General features: G+C 42.4%; 1 protein-coding gene across 9 annotated transcripts in view; it reads right to left on the bottom strand.

Moving 5' to 3' along the window:
- The window catches only part of ACOXL (acyl-CoA oxidase like), a 359,669-nt gene that overhangs the window by 177,293 nt on the left and 162,005 nt on the right, over positions 1-20,371 (bottom strand). For 8 of the 9 annotated variants that reach the window (XM_044772863.2, XM_070511750.1, XM_070511748.1 and 5 more), the window contains one exon: positions 14,034-14,150. The exons of the other annotated variant lie outside the window; for it this stretch is intronic. In XM_044772863.2, the coding sequence (XP_044628798.1) occupies positions 14,034-14,150 (117 nt within the window). The remainder of the gene's footprint in view (positions 1-14,033; positions 14,151-20,371) is intronic. 9 annotated transcript variants of the gene reach the window in all.

The following is a 20,371-nucleotide window of genomic DNA, read 5'->3' as shown; positions in this document are numbered from 1 at the left end:
AATTCCAAGGGGAGATATCAGCTACGAACCACCCTGGCTGCCAGCTCCTGGACTCCTTCATAATGTGGACCTTCTGCTTCAGAGACCAACGCAAAGCTCCAAACAACCTCGTGGTCAAGTGCGATGTAATTGCACAAGGTGATTTCACTGAGTTCAGTTGAAGCAACTGTGCAGAGAATCAGGCGCTTCTAGACGTGGAGATGCCAAATTAAGAATCCACAATTTCTATACTTGAAGAATTCACATCCACAAACCAAGAGTAATGGTGCCGTGATAACAGGAGGCCCAGGATGCTGCTCCAAGAAGCTCATAAGGGAGCTCCTTATTCCAGGAGGGGCTCAGAGAAGGTGTCTTGGAGAAGATGACAACTTGAACTGTATCTCAAAAGATGACGATGAACCACCAGGAGGAGGAGGCTGGGATGTGAGGGGTGAATGACGGAGGCAGGGTGGGGTCAGGCAGGAAATGGTGCTCTAGGGCCCTAGAAGGGAACTTGAGTTTTATCCAGTACAGAAGACACTGGAAGGCCAAGGGAGGGTCCAGCAGGTAAGTGAGAATTCAGATTCCATTTCAGGTATGGCGGCTTGTGGAGAACGGATTTAACAAGGGCCGGGCTGAATGTGGGGAGCGGGAGTCAAGAGAGGAAGCTGGGGAGGGTCCAGGTGGGAGGATGGGAAGGAGGGCTTTGAGTGATTTCAATGTAGGAGGAAAAATCACCAGAATGTGGTAATTGGTGGGATTGGGGGTAAAAGCTTCAGGAGTCTTGGGAGCGATGGCAACAACAACAACTAATATTTATTAAGCATTTATTACCACCACAGGAGGGCCTCTACTCTCACAGTTGGTGGGTAAGAACATGGAGGGCATCAGTGAGGTGACGCTGCTTGCATGTCTGGCAAGTCCTGGACACCAACCACCCACTGGCGTGGTGCTGAGCCAGGAAGCATGCAGGGAGTCATCAGCATTCAGCAGTGGCTGCCCTGAGCCCCCCAGGAAGAGGTTAAAAAGCCACCCAAGGATAGGCACCACGGCCAAATGCAGAAAACAGGAATCCTAACTGGCCACCTGGGCCACAAGGCAGGCAGGGGGGTGACCTGTTGGCTGTTGAGTACCGAGGGCCTGGAAAGGCACCTGATGCACAGGCCATGTGGTAAAGGGAGGAGGGGACCGCTCTGCCAGAAGGCGGAGTTCTGGAGAGGGTGGGAGGAAGAAAAGCCCTGGCAGGCTCCACAGGATGCCATCACCTCTCTTGGAGGCCCCCACCAAGCGAGCCCTCTGCTCACTAAGCTGGCCCTGCCTGGCAGCTGAGGAGTCAGTGGAGAGCTGGGTCCCACCTCTTTGGAAAAGCACATCAGATGATCTGAATGTGCATTCAGGTTGAGAACTGAGAACCAACCTCAGTATCAAGAATTATCTGACTTAGATGAAGCAGGGCTGGACGGGTAAAGCCAAAAGGGGTACATGGGAAGAGGGATGTGCTGTGGGGAGTTCGTGACAACTTCAGATGGAATAGATAAGGTTAAAAGAAATGTCACAGGCTTATGATATGGAAAGACACCAGAGACTTTTGCTCCCGTAATAACAGCAAGAAAAAAAATGGATAAAATAAAAATCATATTTTCCCAAAGAGCTATCAAAGAGCAAAGGCTGCAGGAAGATTTGATGAACTGAATTCCAGAGACAAACACTTTTTAGCAGACTGGACATTGCATAAGAAAGGAACAGAGAGCTTGAAGGCAGGTCCAGGGACGTTATCCAGGCCGAAGCATAGAGAAAGAAGATAGGAAGAAAAGAACGTAATTTCAGTGACATGTGGGATAATACAAAGCAGTTTGTCATCTGTATCATTAGAGACCCAGAAGGAAAGGAAAGACAGAATGGGACAGAAAAACATATTTAAAGGAATAATGGCCAAAATATTTCCAAATTTGATGAAAAACTTCAACCCACAGATCCCAGGGGCTCAACAAACTCCAAACGGCACAGACACACAAAACCACAAAACCACACCTGGGCCAACACAGTCAAACTCTGAAAACCAAAGAAAAAGAGAAAATCTTAAAAGCAGCTAGAGTGGGAATATAAGGAAATAGCCAGAAAAATCATAGCTGTTTTTTCACAAGACCAAAGAATCACGAAGACAATAGAGGGATATCTTTAAACTGTTCAAAGAAAAATAAGCTATCAACCCAGAATTCTGTTATCTATTGGCAATGTCTTTCAAAAAAAAGAAGAAGAAATAAAGACTTTCTCAAAAAAACAAAAAATGGGGAGAATTCATTGCTAACAGACCATTCTACAAAAAATGTTAAAAGTTCTTCAGACAGAACAAATATGGTATCAGTTAGAAACTTGGATCTACACAAAGAAATTAACAGTGTTAGAAATGAAATAAATGAAGGTAAAAGAAAATTCAATGTTCCTGATCTTTAATTGCTCTTATACATAGCTCTGTAAAAGAAAAAGAGTAGCGATGTATCGTGTGTTTGTAGCATATTTAAAAGTAAATTATGTGACAACAACAAAAAAGGACGGGAGGGAGGAATTGGGAATACGCTGTTTAAGATGCTGACACCACATGCGAAGCAGTATAATATTATTTGAAGGTAGTCTCTGATTCACCAAAGATGTATACTGCAAATCCTGGGTCAACAACTAAAATATTTTTAAAAGATGTGTAAATAATAAATCAACAAAAGAGATAAAATGAAAAATAATGTTCAGTTAACCCAAGAGGTGGCATAAAAAAAAGGAAAAAGAAGCAAAAAGCATATGGGAAAAATAAAAATTAGCTATCAATATAGATTTGAATCCAAAAATATCAATAATCATTTTAAATGTAATTAGTCTAAACATACCAGTTAAAAGTCAGAGATTTTCAAATTGGACAAAAAAGCAAGACCCAAATACATGTTGTTTTATAAGAAACCCAGTTTACAAACATAGGTAGATTAAAAATAAAAGTATGAAGATATACCATGAAAACATTAAACGGAAGAACTGTGGAGTAGCTATATTAATGTGATAAGACAGGCTTTAGGACAAGGAATATTTTTGGGGATTAAGAGACAATTTACAGAATTATAATAGCATCAATTCTCCATGAAGACATAACAATTCCATGTGTCTATGCATCTCAAAAAAAAAAGTTTCAAAATACTTGAGGCAAAAACTGAAAGAAGAAATAGACAAATTCATAATTACAGTTGGAAATGCCAACGTTCTTCTCTCAGTCATTGATGAACAGGAAGGCAGAAAATCAGTAGAGATGTACATGATCTGCCGGCACCGGCAACCAACTGAGCCCAACCGACATTTATAACTATCCTCCCAGCTATAACAGGGTACGCGCTCCTCTCAGTGCGGAACAAGTTATGTATGCACATGCACGCACGCGTGCGCATGTCTCTGTGTGTGTGTGTATTCTGGTCCGTACATTTAAGAGAATAAAATTCATATAAAAGATGTTCTTGGACCATGACAGCACTGCTAAATAACCAAAGCAGTCAAAGTAGATGTCTCCAGGAGGATTTTAAACTATTTTGAACTGAATGAAAATGAAAACGAAAATACAACATATCAAAAACAGAGGGATGCAGGTAAAGCAATGCTCAGAGAGAAATTTTAGCATGTAATGATTATATTAGGCAAGAAGAAAGATCTCAAAGCAGTAACTCAACCACTCACCTTAAGAGAGAGAGAGAGAAAAACACAAAATATCAGGAATGAAAAAGGAGAAATCACTACTGGTCCCACAGGTGTTAAAAGGGCAATAAGAGACTACTACAACCAACACTATTGCAATAAACTGACAAATTAGATGAAACAAATCAAAACTCATTTAAGAAGAAATAGGTAATCTGCAGAGACATATATCTATTAAAATCTACAAACATGGGGCGGGCCTAGTGGTGTAGTGAAGTTCACGCGCTCTGCTTTGGTGGCCTGGGGTTCGCAGGCCCGGATCCCAGGCACGGAACTAGCACTGCTCATCAGGCCACACTGTGGTGGTGTCCCACATAAAATAGAGGAGGACTGGCACAGACGTTAGCTCAGCAGCAGTCTTCCTCACACACACACACAAAAATCCTACAAACAAAGCCTCTAGGATGAATAAGAGAATTTCACAAGACTATAGATCAATATACTGAAGTAAATAGTATCCCTATATACTAGAAATAAACAATTGTACCCCCCTAAAGGTAAAATACCTAGGTATAAATATAGCAAAATATGTGCAGGATCTATATGTTGAAAATGACAAAACACTGAAGACTAAAAATAGAAATCTAAGAAGATCTAAATAAATGGAGAGATACACAGTGTTCCATGAATTGTAAGACTCCACATTAAGAAGTCAATTCTCCCCAATTAGATCTATAGATTCAACACAGTCCAGAGCAAAATACCAGCAATCTTCTTTGTAGCTATTTACAGGATGATTCTAAAATGTATAAAATAAAGGCAAAAAGGAATGAGAAGAGCCAAAACAACTCTGGAAAAGAAAAACAAAGTGGGAGAAAATTCACACGACCCAATTTCAAGACAAATCAAAATTTAAAGCTTTCAAATCAAATCAAAATTAAAAACTATTGCTCTGATTAAGACATTTTTAAAAGAATAAAAGGAAAAATGACACACTGGGAGAAAATATTTGCAAATCACATATGATACAAAAAAATCTATCCAGAATATATAAGGAACTCTCATACTCAACACTAAGGAAACAAGTATCCAGAGTTAAAAACGGGTGAAAGCTCTGAACAGATGCTTCACCACAGAAAATAGGCAGGTGGTAAATAAGCCCATGAAAAGATACCGAACATCATTAGCTATTAGGGTAATAAGAATCACAACCATTAGAAAAGCCAAAAAAATTAAAAAACAAAAATAAAACCTGATACCAGTGGCTGGCAGGGATGCAGAGCAGCTGGAACTCTCATGCATTACTGGTGGAAATACAAAATGATGCAACCACTTTGGAAAACAGTTTAGCAATTTCTTAGAAAGTTAAAAACACACCATACGACTCACCAATCCCACTTTTATGTACTCGCCAAGTGAATCAAAAACTTTTGTTTACATGAAAACTTGTAGAGGGTTGTTTATAGCGGTGTTATTCATAATCATCAGAAATTGGAAACAATCTGTATGTCCCTCCACAGGTGAATAGATAAACAACCTGTGGCACATCCACACACTGGAATACTAGTCAGCAATAAAAAGTAAGAAACTATTGACTCACCCAACAACATGGGTGAATCTGAAATGCATTTTGTTAAGTGAAAGAAGCCAGACCCAAAAGACTAAATAGCGTACAGTTCCATTTATATGATGTTCTGGAAAAGGAAAAACTATAGATGTGAACAACAGGTTGCCAGAGGGGGAGAGTATGAAGAGGAGTTGACTACAAAGGGCAGCACGAGGAAATGCAGGATGTGATGAAACAACTTGGTTTGATATTGGAGTGGAGACGCGCAACTCTATGCCTTTATCAAAACCCATAGAACCGTATGCCACAAAGAGTGAATTGTATTGTACACAAATTTAAAAACAACAATAACAATCAGGATGTCAGGGGAACACAAGATGGAAGGTAGACGGTGACAAATGAAGCTAACGGCAGTACAAATGTTTGACCCAACCACACTGAAGCAGACGAGAAAGGAGCTAACCTAAAAACCTTGGGAAAACAGTGGTTTGAGTAGATATTGAAAGGCGAAAGAAAAAAACAACTATACACTAGCAGTGTACTCCGGGTGGTAACTGTTTTTCTCACGGTGGTAAGGATTTGCAATTCTGAAACTAATTTCAGTATGACATGCACACTACGGTCAAATAAGAAAATGTATTATCATGGGGCCAGCCCGGTGGCACAGCGGTTAAGTTCGCACGTTCGGCTTCCGCAGCCCAGAGTTCGTCAGTTTGGATCCCGGGTGCAGACGTGGCACTGTTTGTCAAGCCATGCTGTGATAGGTGTCCCACGTAAAACAGAGGAAGATGGGCACGGATGTTAGCTCAAAGCCCGTCTTCCTCGGCAGAAAGAGGAGGATTGGCACCAGATGTTAGCTCAGGGCTAATCTTCCTCAAAAAACAAAATGTATTATCATTAAGGAGAGTTAGATTTCTCACAGTCAGAGAAAAAAGTTACAAATAAGGAAAGGAGAAAATGCTAGAATAAATCCTGTGGTGCTAGAGCAGAGTCAGAGGTATCAATATGAACTCATTTTTAAAATTTTACTGTATATACTGATACATTACATACATTTCCTAGCCATGTCCTCTGAGGAGGACTAGAAACAATGACACCCCAGTAAGAGTTAGCACACCAAGCACTCAGATCTTAGCCTCCAAATACCATTCTCCAATAAAAGGAACCAAGGATTCCCGGGCTGGGGCAGGACAAATACAATATGACCCCGGAACATCTTCTGTGGTCATAGGGTAAGGAAGTGCTAAAGAAACAAAGGGCACATCAAAAGGATATAGGAGTGAGTTCAGTGGGAAAAAGAATTGTGACCACTCGCTGATGTCTGCTACGGGCAAAGGATGAAAAGCGGCAGTGGTGACCTACACATTGGGTATTTGACAACTCTGCCCTAGGTGATGCTTGCTGTATGAAGTATTACTCTCCATATGGATGACACGTGATCTACTCTGTAATTCAGCTTATGTCATGCCTATGTGACCATATTTTCCAGACTAATATAAGAACACATGGTCTGTCAACAGAATTTCCTTAATTGATACTTTATTAGAATATTCAGGCTGTACCATCACTGTACTTTTTGTGGAAAACAGGGACCAACCTTGAGTTTCCCAGAAGAAATTGGTAGCACAGCTGGGGTGGGAGAAAAAAAGAACCAGCATCTCAATCAAAAATGTGAATAAAACTTTATGCACTAGTTAGGCATTTTCTGTACATATTATTCATAAAAGAATTCAGGTGAAAAAGATGAAGCAGTCTTGTCCACAGCCAAGGGAGTTAATTCAGAGTTTGAAGCTAAAAAAGAAAACGGACTTAGCACGGGCTGAGCAAAGGGATCAAAAAAAGGACATATGAGTTAACCTACAAGAGTTCCCATGGCCACCGCTGTCACAGCAACTAAATAAATAAAACAATAATGAATTGTAACCCAAAGAATAAGATAAAAGTCCATCAGTTCATACTGATATAAATAAATTATTAAATTAATGAAAGAAACAACTCTTCCTTACAGAAGAATTTCTGTGTGTGTGTAGGGAAATAGAAAATCATCATTATAACACCACAGTAATAATTGCTACAGGTTAGACCCATTGATCAATGCTTAAATTATTGGTTATGAGTTTGAGGAGAAGCACAATGTTTGTATAGCCTCAAAGTATTTTCCTCAAAATATTTACTAATTACTGTGATGGTTTTAACATATTTCCACAAATCTTCGACGCTCTTCCCTCCAGGGGGTGGAGCTCAACTTTCCTCCCCTTGAGTGTAGGTGAGACTCATGACTTGCTTCTAAAGAACAGAGTTTGGAGAGGGAAAAACAATAACTCTTCACTGGAGAAGCCTGGCTGATGCACCTTAACCAAGTGATCAGGATTATCATCATCACGAATAAGACACATTGATATCAGGATACCTAAATATGACGTGATAAGAGCTCATCATTTTGTGTTTTTTCCTCCCAAATATCCATAACCTTAGTCATTCATGAGAAAATGTCATACAGTCCAAACCAAATACCTGGCCAGGACTGTCCTTAAGTGCTAAAGTGACAACAAGAAAGGACTGAGGAACTTCCACAGATTTGAGGACTCTAAGGAGCTCAGAAAACTAATTGCAAAGTTGGATCCTAGATCAGGAAAAGGACGTGAGTGGAAAGACGGGGGGAATTCAAATCAAATTTGGATAATTAATAATGTACTGACGTTAACTTTCTAGTTTTGATCATTGTACCATGCTCGTGTAGGATGGTAACATTAGAGGAGCTGAGTGAAGGCTATAGGGGACCTTTCTATATTCTTTCCACTTATTTTGTAAGACTAAAATTTTTCAAGTAAAATGTTTAAATTAAAAAGGCAATTGATTGCTTAAAAGAAAAAAATAGCGATGTACTATGGAGTTGTCAATGTAAAGAGAGGTAACATATATGACAACAGTAGCACAAAGGATAGAAAGGGATAAATGGGATTACATTCTTGTAAGATTATATAATAGACAAAGTGGTATAATATCAATTCAAGGTGGACACTGGCAAGATACGGATGCATATTACGATAGTTAAAGTATTCACGAGGAAAAAGAAAAAGAAAAAAGTCCAGGTAGAAGCAAAGAGAGGAGATAAAAAGAAATACTAAAAAATACTCTAAAACCCCCAAAAAAGGAAAGAAAGGGAAAATGAAGAAACCAAGAAAAGATAGAACAAATGTGAAGCAAGTAGCAAAATGGCAGACTTAACTATATTAGGAATTACAGTAAATAAAAATGAGCCAAACGTTAAAAGATTCTCAGACTGGGGCTGGTCCAGTGGCATAGTGGTTAAGTTTGCGTGCTCCATTTCAGTGGCTTGGGGTTCATGCATTCAGATTCTGAGTGTGGACCTACACACCACTCATCAAGTTGTGCTGTGGCAGCATCTCACATAGAAAACAGAGGAAGACTGGTACAGATGAATCAGGAACAAAATAAGGATGTCCACTCTTTCCATTGCTGTTCAATACTGTAGTGGAGGTTCCAGCCAGTCCAAGAAGGCAAGAAAAAGGGGGAAAAAAGCATAAATATTGGCAAGGAAGAAATAAAACTCTCTTTATTCACTTGTAATATGATTGTGTATACAGAAAATCTAAAGGGTCTGTAAAGAAACTACTAAATCTAATAAATGAATTTAGTGAGAATATAGGATACAAGGCCAACATACAGAAATTACTTACATTTCCATATGATATTAACAATTGGTAATTAAATTTAAAAAGCTGTTCCATTTGAATAAATTTAGCAAAAAAAGTGAAAGATCTCTAGACTATGAATTATAAAATACTGCTAAGAAAAATTAAAGACCTATATTAATGAAGAGATATACACCATCTTTTGGGTTTTGAAAGACCCAATACTGCCTGAATTGCTTTATAGATAATGCAATCACAAATAAACCCGAGCAGGGTGTTTTGGGCAAGAAAACTGATGAGCAGATTCAAAATTGCATGTGGAAATGCAAAAGACCTGGAATAGCCAAGATGATTTTGAAAAAGAACAGACTTAGATGACTCGCGTGACATGATTTCTTTCTCTTTCTTTTTCAACAGTTTTATTGAGATATATTTCACATACCACAGCATTCACACTTTGAAAATGTATAATTCAGTGGTTTTAAGATTATTTACAGAGTTATGCAACCATTAGCCTCTAATTTTAGAACATTTCATCACCTCATAAAGAAACCCCAAACCCATTAGCAATCGCTCCTCACTCCCTCTTCTACCCTCTAGTCTGTGGCAACCACTGCTCTATTTTCTGTCTCTCTGAATACAACTATTCTGGAAATTTTATACCAATGGAATCATGCAGTATGATCTTTGTGACTAGTTTCTTTCACTGGGCATAATGTTTTCAAGGTCCACTCCTGCTGTAGCACATATTGGTACTTCATTCCTTTTTATCGCCAAATAATATTCCACTGTGTGGATATACCACATTTGTTTATCCATGTCTTAGTTGATAGACATTTGGATTGTTTCCATGTTTTGGGTGTTATGAATAATGTTGCTATGAACGTTCATGTACAAGTTTTGGTATGCACAGCTGGTTTCATTTCTCTTGCATTATGTACCTAGGAGTGGAATTGCTGGGTCATGGTAATTTCATGTTTAATCTTTGGAAAAACTGCTAAACTGTTTTCCAAAGTGGCTGTACCATTTTACATTCCCTCCAGCAATGTATGACGGTTCCATTTCATCATATCTTCACCAACGCTTGTTAATATCTTGTTAATTATAGCCATCTTGGTGGATGCAAAGTGATAACTCAGTGTTGTTTTGATTTGCAGTTCCCTAAGGAATAATGATTTTTGGCATTTTTTCAGGTGTTTATTGACCATTTGTATCTCTTATTTGGAGAAATGTTTATTCAGATCTTTGTCCATTTTTCAGTTGGGTTATTTGTCATTTTATTGTTGAATTGCAGAAGTTTTTTATAAGTTCTACGCGCAAGTCCCTTATCACACATATGATTTGCAAATATTTTCTCCTATTCTGTGGATCGTCTTTTAATTTTCTTGATGGTGTGTTTTGAAACACAAACAGATTTTACTTCTGATAAAATTCAATTTGTCTATTTTTTTCTTTTGTCACTTAACGCTTTTGGTGTTATATCTAAGAAACTATTGCCTAACCCATGGTCGTGAAGATTTACTCCTGTTTTCCTCTAAGAGTTTTATTCTTTTAGCTCTTATATTTAGGTCTGTGCTTCATTTTGGGCTAATTGCAATGGACGGAGTGAGGGAGGGGTCCAACTTCATTCCTTTGCATGTGGATATCCAGTTCCACCAGCACCACTTGTTGAAAAGACTATTCTTTTGCCCATTAAATTGTCTTAGCACCTTTGTCAAAAATCAGCTGACCATAAATTTAGGGCTTTATTTCTGTCTTCTCAATTCTATTCCATTGATCTATTTGTCTGTCCTATGCCAATACCACACTGTCTTGACTACTGGAGCTTTGTAGTAAGTTTTCAAATAGAGAAGTGTATGTCTTCCAACTCTTTCTCCTTTTTCAAGACTGTTTTGGCTATCCGGGCTCCTTTTTGTTCCATGTGTTCAAATTTTTAAAATCAGCTTGTCAATTTCTGAAAAACAGGCTTCTGGGATTTTGATAAAGATTGCACTGAATCTGTACTTTAATTAGAGGAGTATTGCCATATTAACAATCTTAAGTCATCTGATCTATAAACATGGGACACCTTTCCAAATATTCACATCTTCTTTAACTTCTTTTGTTAAATTTACCCCTAAGTATTTTATTCTTTTTTGATGCTATTGTTAATGGAATTGTTTGACCTCATTTCATTTTTGGATTATTCATAGCTAGGATATAAAAATACAATTGATTTTTGTATATTGATCTTGTATCCTATAATCTTGCTGAACTTGTTTATTAGTTTTAACAAACTTTTTGGGGATTCCTTAGGATTTTCTATTTACAACACCACGTCATCATCTATAAATAGAGATAGTTTCACTACTTCCTCTCCAATCTATATGCCTCATTATTTTTCTTGCCTGCTTGTCCTTGCTAGATCATTCAACATAACGGGGAATAGATGTAGAGAGAGCAGAGACATCCTTATCTTGTTCCTGATTTTAAGGAGAAACCACTCAATCTTTTACTATTACATATGATTACATAGAACTGTAGAATTTTTATAGATGACTTTTATGAGATAGAAGAAGTTCCCTTCTATCCTAGATTTTTGAGAGTCTTTTATGATAAAAGGGTGCTGGATTTTGTCAAATGCTTTTTCCACATATGTAGAGATGATCACGTGGGGTTTTTTCACCTCTTCTATTAATATGGTATGTTACATTGGTTGATTTTTGTATGTCAAACCGACCTCACATTCTTGGGATAAATCTCACTTGGTCATGGTGTATCATGGTCATGGTGTATAATTTTTTTTATATGTTGCTGGATTCAGTTTGCTAGCATTTTGTTGAAGATTTTTACATTGATATTCATAGGTTATTTTGGTCTAGAGTTTCCTTCTAATATCTTTGCCTCATTTGGGTATTGAGTATTGTAGCCTCATAGAATAAGTTGGAAAGTGTTCCCTCCTCTTCTAAATTTTAGAAGGATTAAAATTACTAATCCAATCTCTGTAGTTGCTATAGGTCTGTTCAGATTTTCTGTTTATTCTTTATTCAGTTTTGGTAGTTGGTACTTTTGTTGTCCATTTTTTATAGGTTATCTAATTTTGGGCACATTCTTGTTCATAATATTCCCTTATATTCCTTTTTATTTCTGTAAGGTCAGCCCCAATACCTGATCTCAAGACTTGCTATAAAGCTATGGTTATGAAGATGTCTTACAGAGGACACAGAAAGCACTCTTCAGAAAAGAAAAATAATGGGTAAATTAGACGTAATCAACATTAAAATTTTCTGCTCACCAAAAAGTGTCACTAAGAAAATGAAAAGACAAAACCCGGAATGGATGAAAATATCTACAATAGGTAAATCTGACAAAGAACTTGCTTTCAGAATATATAAACAACTCTTATAAGTCAGTAAAAAGGCAAAGAGCACAATTTAGAAAAATGTGCAAGGGACTTAAAGATCCCTTGTGAAGGAAATACACGATGGCCAATGAGCACAGGAAAAAGTTCTCAACATCATCAGCCACCAGGTAAGTATGAATTTAGCTGCAATGAGATACCATTTCATACCGCTTAGTCTGGATCAAATTGCGAAAGAGATGGAACAAACGTCGGTCAGGATACAGGGCAGCTGGAACTCTCATACATCGCCCGAGAGAGTGTAAAATGAAAAGCTGGAAGTTTCTTATAAAACTAGACAAACATGTCCCCAATTACCCTGCACCTCCTCTCTACGTTTTTACCCTAAGAAAAATGAAAGACTCTGCAAGACTATTCACTGTGGCTTATTCATAGTAGCTAAGAGTGTGGAAACAACCCAAATGTCCATCAGTGAGAGGATGGATTAAAAAATTGTGATTTATTCTTTTAATGCTACTACCCAGCAATAAAAATGAACAAACCACCAACAACATTGACAAACATCAAGACGTTACGTTGAATGAAATAAACTGAACACAAAAAAATACCTCCTGTATGATTCCATTTATATGAAGTTCAGGAACAGACAAAATCAAGCTACGGAGGTAGAAATCAGAAAGGTTGCCTCTGCCTTGGGGGTGAGGTGGGGGCCAATGGCAAAGGGGCCCGAGGGAACTTTCTGGGGTGATGGAAATGTTTTATATTTGGTTTGAGTGTTCATTACACAAGTTGATGTGGTTGTCAAAACTCATCACACAATACACTAAAATCTGTGCATTTCACTGTATGCAAATTAAACCTCAAAAACATTGTAAGTGAAATGTTGGCTGTAAGTAATTTACGTATTTTTCCAGGTGGCTTGGATCTCCCTTAGTGTTGTTCCTGAAGCTCAGTCTGCAGGATTCGCTGTTCGTGCACCCTGGGATTCCAGGCTTGACGGCAGTAAGAGCAGAGCTGTGCCCAGCGAGCCCGTCCCAGCCAGGCCAGCAGCAGCTAGGCAGCCCCACAAGCCCAGCACACTGACTACGGTCTCTCCCGTGACCATCTTTTTATAAACCCTGGCACGGGCTTACTGAGGGGTGCAGGAAATTTCAAACACACATCAATTCTAAATTATTCAGAAATTAATTCTTGTCCTTATCACTGAGAAGCAGGGTTGCACAGGGAGGAAAGAACAGAGGATCAACATCCAAAGTTTGGAGTTACATCCCAGCCCACCTGCTCCTGGACCCTGTGATTTTAGGCATTCTCCAATTTTCTGGTCTTTAGAATACAGTGGCGACACATAACTGCCCAGGCCACCTCCTAGGGCCTCGAGGAGGAAGAGTGGAGAAGCATAGACAAAACCTGCTGTAAAATGTGAATTTCCATGTGAATTTACGGTACTGTTACTGCTGTTTCATTCAATAGCCTGACACCTACCTCCCTCAAGTGCACACACCTTGACCTATTTTTGAAAACTTTACTGTAACTTAGAACCTTTACAGAGGTAGAGAAATTTGAACCATTTAAGTTTCTTTCTTTCAGAAATGCTGGAGAAACACTGGTTCGAGTCTTCTCAAATTTGCTGTGGATCCCATTCATCTGGATATACAGACAACCAAGAGCCAAACATCACTTTTAAGCCGAGCCCTGCATCTTAACCACAGATGCTTTCCTGCTTGCAGGTAGAAAATGAAGCCTCTGGCTCTCTCTCCTCTCACTCCTTACTAACACCAGGGCCTCACACTCACCTCCAGAGGGCAAACCCTGAGACCCATCTCACCTGCTGGCGAAGGTCAGGGCCAAGGCCGTGGCCAGGTGCGGCATCAGCCGAAGGGTCTGCGTTTGGTGCTCAATGATCTTGACCTCTTCCTTAGCTTTGGGCCCAAACTGCCTCCGGCTAGAGAGAAGCAAGCAGACACAATTTTTACCAAAATCCAATAGGCAACTTCATTTCCAGAGCTCAAAATTCTAAGCAGACATTTGCCGTTCGAATACATCAGAACACAGAATGCTCGAGCCTCCTGAAATGAGGTTAAGATAATAAGATATCACACGTTTCTGAATACAGCCCAACAGAAAGCTCTTCAGCTCTTGTGGAAATTAACCTTCCCACCATGGCATATATTCAAAACAGCGCATCTATTTGATACACAGAGTAATTTTTATCCGTTAACATTTACATGGCATTTTATCATTCCAAGTGCCCCACGATCATTAATTATTCAGCTTTAATAAGTTTGTGACATAATTAATAGGATGAGAGCAATATCCTAGAACATATTTCAAAAGGACATCCTCAAGAAGGAGGCGATGCTAACCCGGTGCTCCTGTCAGATTCACAGGCAGGTCATTACTTTCAGCCCAGCTCAGTCCCCCTGCGGTTCCACACGGAGGTCTTCTCCTCCTGCAACCTTCTCCACACCCTGCCTGCAACCCTGGGCCCTGTGGACAGCTGCTGCGTTTCGCTCCGAGGCAGCTGTGTCAGGGCAAACCCCGGTCTTCTTCACAGCAGTTTATAAAGCAGTGTGGGACTGTCCCCACAGGCAACCCCCACAGTCAGAATCCCGTGGCTGCAGACTGCCAAGAGCCTGGCCTGTCAGAGGTCACCCCTGTGCCCCGTGATGCTCCACAGTCCTGGGCTTGGAAGCCTCCTGCCTTTGAACGCCTCCGACCTTCATGTTGATTTCTGAAAGAACATTTCACACGCACATGCATGCCCACATGCACACACATATGTGCACGCATACACAGGCATGCACACACAGTGCTTTGTTACCAAACAGGCAGGGCAAACCTGTGCTTTGGACACCAGTGAGGTGAGGATATCTATCCATCAATCACTCGAGGAGAGAGGGGAAACAGCAAATGTTTTAAAATTTTATATTAATAGACTTTCTTAAACATAATTTGATGCTTTACTATTGTCTTTATTTGTAATTAAAAGAAGGGTACCATGATCTCTTAGTGCACAAGGTGTCTAGAATTCACAGTCCGGACCTGTCGTGTGGGTGGGAGGTGGTGGGGACGTAGACGACAGTAAGCACACACAGGGCAGCCGCTTCAAGCACTGTGAGTGCAGGCTTGTTTTCTACGAGCACGGACTCCCCCAGCACAGTGTAACCACCCCGCAGATGGCCATCCGCGGAACACCACCCCGCCTGCCCTCCCTCCACACCCTGCGTCCATCCCAGCACACACCCAAGCCCCGCGGGGCATGGCACCCAACGAGCCTGTCAGGCTGGAGGGAGATCTCTCAGCTCTTGCTGGATCATTGTGAAACCAATACAAAAAGCACTGATCCGATAATGATGTCATCGTAATGTCAGGTCATTTTCCAAATTCCGTTTGTCCCCACTCTCTTAACTTTCATTTTTACGTGCGTGATCATACTGTAGCTTCATCTACGGTCGCTGTGGCTAAAATCTTGTCTACCGAAACTAGACATTGCCACACGTGATTCACTCATCTGCGGGATCCCTGCTCTCTGCCGGCACCACACCAGGTGCTGGGCGGCCACCAGGGTCAAGAAGGCCACTGAACTCACAGCCTGGGACACGGAGAGAACCAGACCAGGTGGCATGGGCGGGAGAGCCTGGTGCCTGCCCCCACCCACCCACCCTGTCAATCAACAGGATTTCCTATGTGCTGCCAGAACGTCGTCGCGAGAAACTTCACCCACACGGGGACAGCCAAAGAAGCAACTGATCACGGCACCTTCTAGTTTTTGTTCTGCTGAAAAATCATTACAATAACAATACAGTTTTAGACAGCGTCCCATCAAATTTTCTGCTTTTGTATGCGAAGTGTTTGTCTTGGCCCCTCACAGAGCAAACACTCAATATTTGCCGAATGAATGGGTTTTCCCAACAAGGACATGCAGATGAAGCATGGCAGGATGGCTCACTCAAGACCGCAGGGAAGGTCTTTGGATGTCAGATCTGACCCCTGACCTGGTGTGCCTCAGTTTCCCCAATAAGGCACACCTTGTAATCATCCCATTTCCTCTTTGGCACTCCCAGTTGAATTGGGGTGACAGGCGCAGAGCAGAAAGAGGCCACCACACGTCCATTTGGGGACAGGCCTCCCAGTGCCTTTCCCGGTGCTGAGAGGAAAGGAAGAGCTTAGTTAAGGCACTGCCGAGTTACCAGGTGATTTCTCAAAGCTCAGGAGATGTCACAAGAATCTGCATTTCCAGCCTTTCTTGAACACTAGGGAAATCTGGCAACTCTGAACCCCATTCCCATGATGTCATCTCCTGGAGCTCAGAGGCCGTTGCTGCTCAAGTTGGGGCATGGCTGTCCCCTGCTGTCCCCAGAGTCCTTTCCACTCACTGACTGTACCTGCAGGCCCGGGAGGCACTGAGTTTTCAGCCTCTGCCACAGTGGATTTCTTCTTTTCATTCAGAATAAATTTACGTCAGCATCCTAACTCGTTAATTAAGTTCGGAGACTATGATATATGGCAAGCATAGGCATTCTGTATGAGTCTATGAATTCATTAGGACTCCTGGAGGGCAACACAGCTCTGGCCAGCTCATACAGAAGGAAATCCAAATGCCTCCCGTGGCATTCCAGAGCGACTTGGGCCCCAGTTGAGTGCCCCAACTGCTTTCCCTGCTGCTAAGCCCTTGACACCTTCCCATCCTGGGCCTCCGTCCAAGCAGGGCTCCTTGCCTGCAGCCAACTTCACCCCTAACTGCCACACATCACATTTTTGCTGTCTCAGCCAAAGTCCTTCTTCCCATTGAGACTCCCTCCCTCTTCGCCATGCCCCTTCAAAAACCAAACCAGACCAAGGCAGGAAGCTGTGTCTCCTCAGAAGGCCCTCAGCACTTCAGCTGGGATTCCTCCCACACAGGAGCAATTTTCCCTTTCCTGCTGGCACTGTGTGCACCTGTGTTAACCTCAAGTTTTGATGCTTTGACATCTGGGCCCTTGTTGACCCTGGAGGGACTGCCCCTCCCAGGGCCAGCCAAGTCCTAGAGCAAGCAAATGACACCTCTGCAAGTACATCTTCCGTATGCAAACTAACCAACCCAGAGCCCATACCCCCACCACCTCCTTTATGGGGCTCTCACACTCTAGGCCACTGTTCCCCTGTCCCAGTCACCCCAGGGCTGGGTACCAGACAACCAGAGACAACCTGAGCCCACTGAAATGATTGAGACTAGCTAATCCTAAGTCTGTTTAGCCTGCTTACCCTGTCTCACCCGTTCCTTCCCATGGAAACCACCATAAGGGCTCTTGTCCACAATTTCCCCTTGCTCCCTGCTCCCTCTGCCTCCTGACTGCCCTGGTGCTTCCCTGTGTGGCATGGCAGGCCCCTCCCCTTGGGAACTGTGAGTAGCAAGTTATCTTTTCAATGGCAGTTGTCTACTGACCTGCTGGCCTCCCCATACTTGAACAACACTAAAACCTGTATTTTAAAACCTCACTTGTGGCCAGACTCACAGCTCCCTGAGGGCAGGCCTGTTCCATCTTCAGGTGCCCCAGCTCGACCGGGTGTGAGCGCTCAGGAAAGACTGAAGGCAGGATGACAGACTGACTGTTCTGCCGTCTTTCAGCAGCTCCACACCCAACGCCTCCACCCATTCACCCTCCGCTTCTTGGAAAGTCTGCTTGTTACTAGATGGTCCAATAAAAGCTTAACTGTCAGACACTGGAGCGCTGGGTGGGAGCCAGTGGGCAACGAGGACAGGGATGGAGGAAGCAAGTAAGATGAGGGACCCACCCTGCCCTCGTGCCCAACAGCCCACCCCACCGCTGGTTTGTTTCATTTTGGTTTTTGATGTTTTGCCAAGGACTAGAAGGAAACATATGAGTGGGCAGAAGGCAGGCAGCACCTGTACTCTTTCCCTCCCTCTCTCTGGCCCAAGACACTGACAGTCCCCAAAGCACTGGGCCGGGGGTTCCTGCTAGCTCCTCACCCATCGGATGTGTTCTCTGGCTTTTGCAGGGGAATACATGACTCTAAAGGCCAACGATCCTTCTCCTGCCCAGGAATGTAGCCAGAGGTCATCCCCATGACTGCCACCATCTGTCCCCAAGCTGGCAGCCTGGCTCCAACAGAGGCAGCAGCGAGAGGGGACCTCAAGACTTGGTGCTCTGAGAGGGCTTAGCCAGTGCAGGAACCCTGCCCTTCCACTCTGTGGTCACCCCCTTGTGTGTGCTCTCAGGCCCCCGTCAACCGCACTGAGGGCCATGCTGGTCCAGGCCTGCCTCTGGTTGCCAGTGTCCTGGCACACTGCCCTGAGCACAGCTCACGGGGCTATAATCCCTGCAGCTGGCCAGCAATTACCGCCTGCCAGACGTTTTTACTGTTCCAGTTTATGATCTATATGGACACAATATTCTTCCTGTCCTTTTCCTCGGCAGGGTTACTATTTTTCTTTAAAAACCCATGTAAAGGCTGTGTTTTTCTCTGTAAACATAATTTTTATTTCAGTGCGGGAAAAAAACCCAAAGTCACTGAGCTCAAATTTTTCATGGTCTTTAAAAACAAAAAGTGACGCGCGTGTGCACAAGAACATCCACGTGAAAATAAAGCCGAGGCTCCAAGAGGGCTGTGAATGATGCCATTTAAAATTATAGATTGGAAAAGCTATTTCTGGATTCCAGCAACTCTTAAGGAATAGAGGAAACATTTATTTTGGGTTGTTTTATTTCATTCCCACTCAATTTTGAACACGGCTGCTTAAAGCAACATTCATGGGAAGTGACACTGCTATTAATCACCAACACAGCTACTGCACGCGCAGCCTCTGGGGGAGGCCGTGCTGCCTGCCGTCCCAGCTCTCCCTCTGCTCTCTTCTCCCAAAGGAGGCCAGTGACCTACTAAAAAGATAATTGCTTCGCATGTTTCCTGCTCTGCAGCATCATTGCATCAGTCTACTCTGAATGACATCCAGTCAAATTGGAAGAAGGAGAGGAGATTTGTGGCTGGGCCTCTGCCCTTGACCTTGAGCCTCCTCGGGGTGCAAGCTGGTTTGGAGGCACCCCTGCTGCCAGAGGGAGGGAGGACAAAACCCGCCTCCTTTGCTGTCAAAGTGCTGACCTCTGCAGACAAAAGCTGAGCAAGTTCCTGGGCCCAGGCCACACTCCTGTTGGCCACCTTCCCTTATTAACAACTTGGGCACAGACAGGACTCAAGGGAGCCGTGATTGGCTGCAAGTGGACACTGCACCCCATTCTCACCGGCCCCCAATGGAGACCCTCCCAACCTCTCAGAGAGCCCACAGCCCATCTGTCCCCATGTCTCCCCTGTCTGTGATGCTCCTGAAAATAGAAACCCAGAGGGAGAATATGTTACAAAGGATATTTTAATGGCACCGGCTGGACTTGGCAGATTTGGTTCAGCCAGCCAGCCAGGATGTAAAAACCTGGCTTATTATCAAATAATGTGTGCAACAGAAACCCTGACTCCTAGTCCCAAGCCTCACCCTACCCAATCCCAACCAATCCCACCCTGGGGTCCTGGGGTCAAGCTTAGGATCATGGTAGGGGCTGGGCTGCACACAACTCTTGCTATTTTTTTTTAAAAGCTGAATATTTAATAGCTTGCTCTGACAAAGCAAGCCTGCCTTGAACCATCAGGCTCAATATGTTACATCCACCATGTTTTAGCTATCATTCTTCAAATGGGCAACTTTCAATCCATCTGTAGGAGAGACGTAAGAGGGTGTGTGTGTGTGTGTGTGTGTGTGTTTAGCATATAGATAGTGCTTCTTTAATAGTAGCCTTGATTGTGATTAGATATGTCAATTGGCCCCAAGGAAGGACGAAAGTGCCTTCCAATTCTGCAAAAATCCCAACAAGTAATTTTTGCACCTTCCAAACACTTTTTTTTTTTTCTCCCAACCCTCAACCATCTATCAATCCAACCACCACGGAATAGATGATCCTCAATGGTTGTGATGGGGTCAATGACAGTGACAATTTTTAAACACAAGAATATTTCAGATATGCAAAAAAAATGAGAGTGCTTTGGCATCAGTGACAGAAAGTCTATAGAGAGAGCAGGGACAGCCACCCCAAACTCACAAAAACAGACATGAGAGCCCATGTTTTGTTGGCCGGAGAGTACAAAGAGAAAGAGCCTTTTCTGTTCCTTCTCTCCCTT

The sequence above is a fragment of the Equus asinus genome, chromosome 6 (assembly GCF_041296235.1).
Source record: "Equus asinus isolate D_3611 breed Donkey chromosome 6, EquAss-T2T_v2, whole genome shotgun sequence".
Classification (NCBI taxonomy): Eukaryota; Metazoa; Chordata; class Mammalia; order Perissodactyla; family Equidae; genus Equus; species Equus asinus.
Note: the sequence above shows the minus strand (reverse complement) of the source record. Positions and strands in the feature narration are given on the sequence as shown.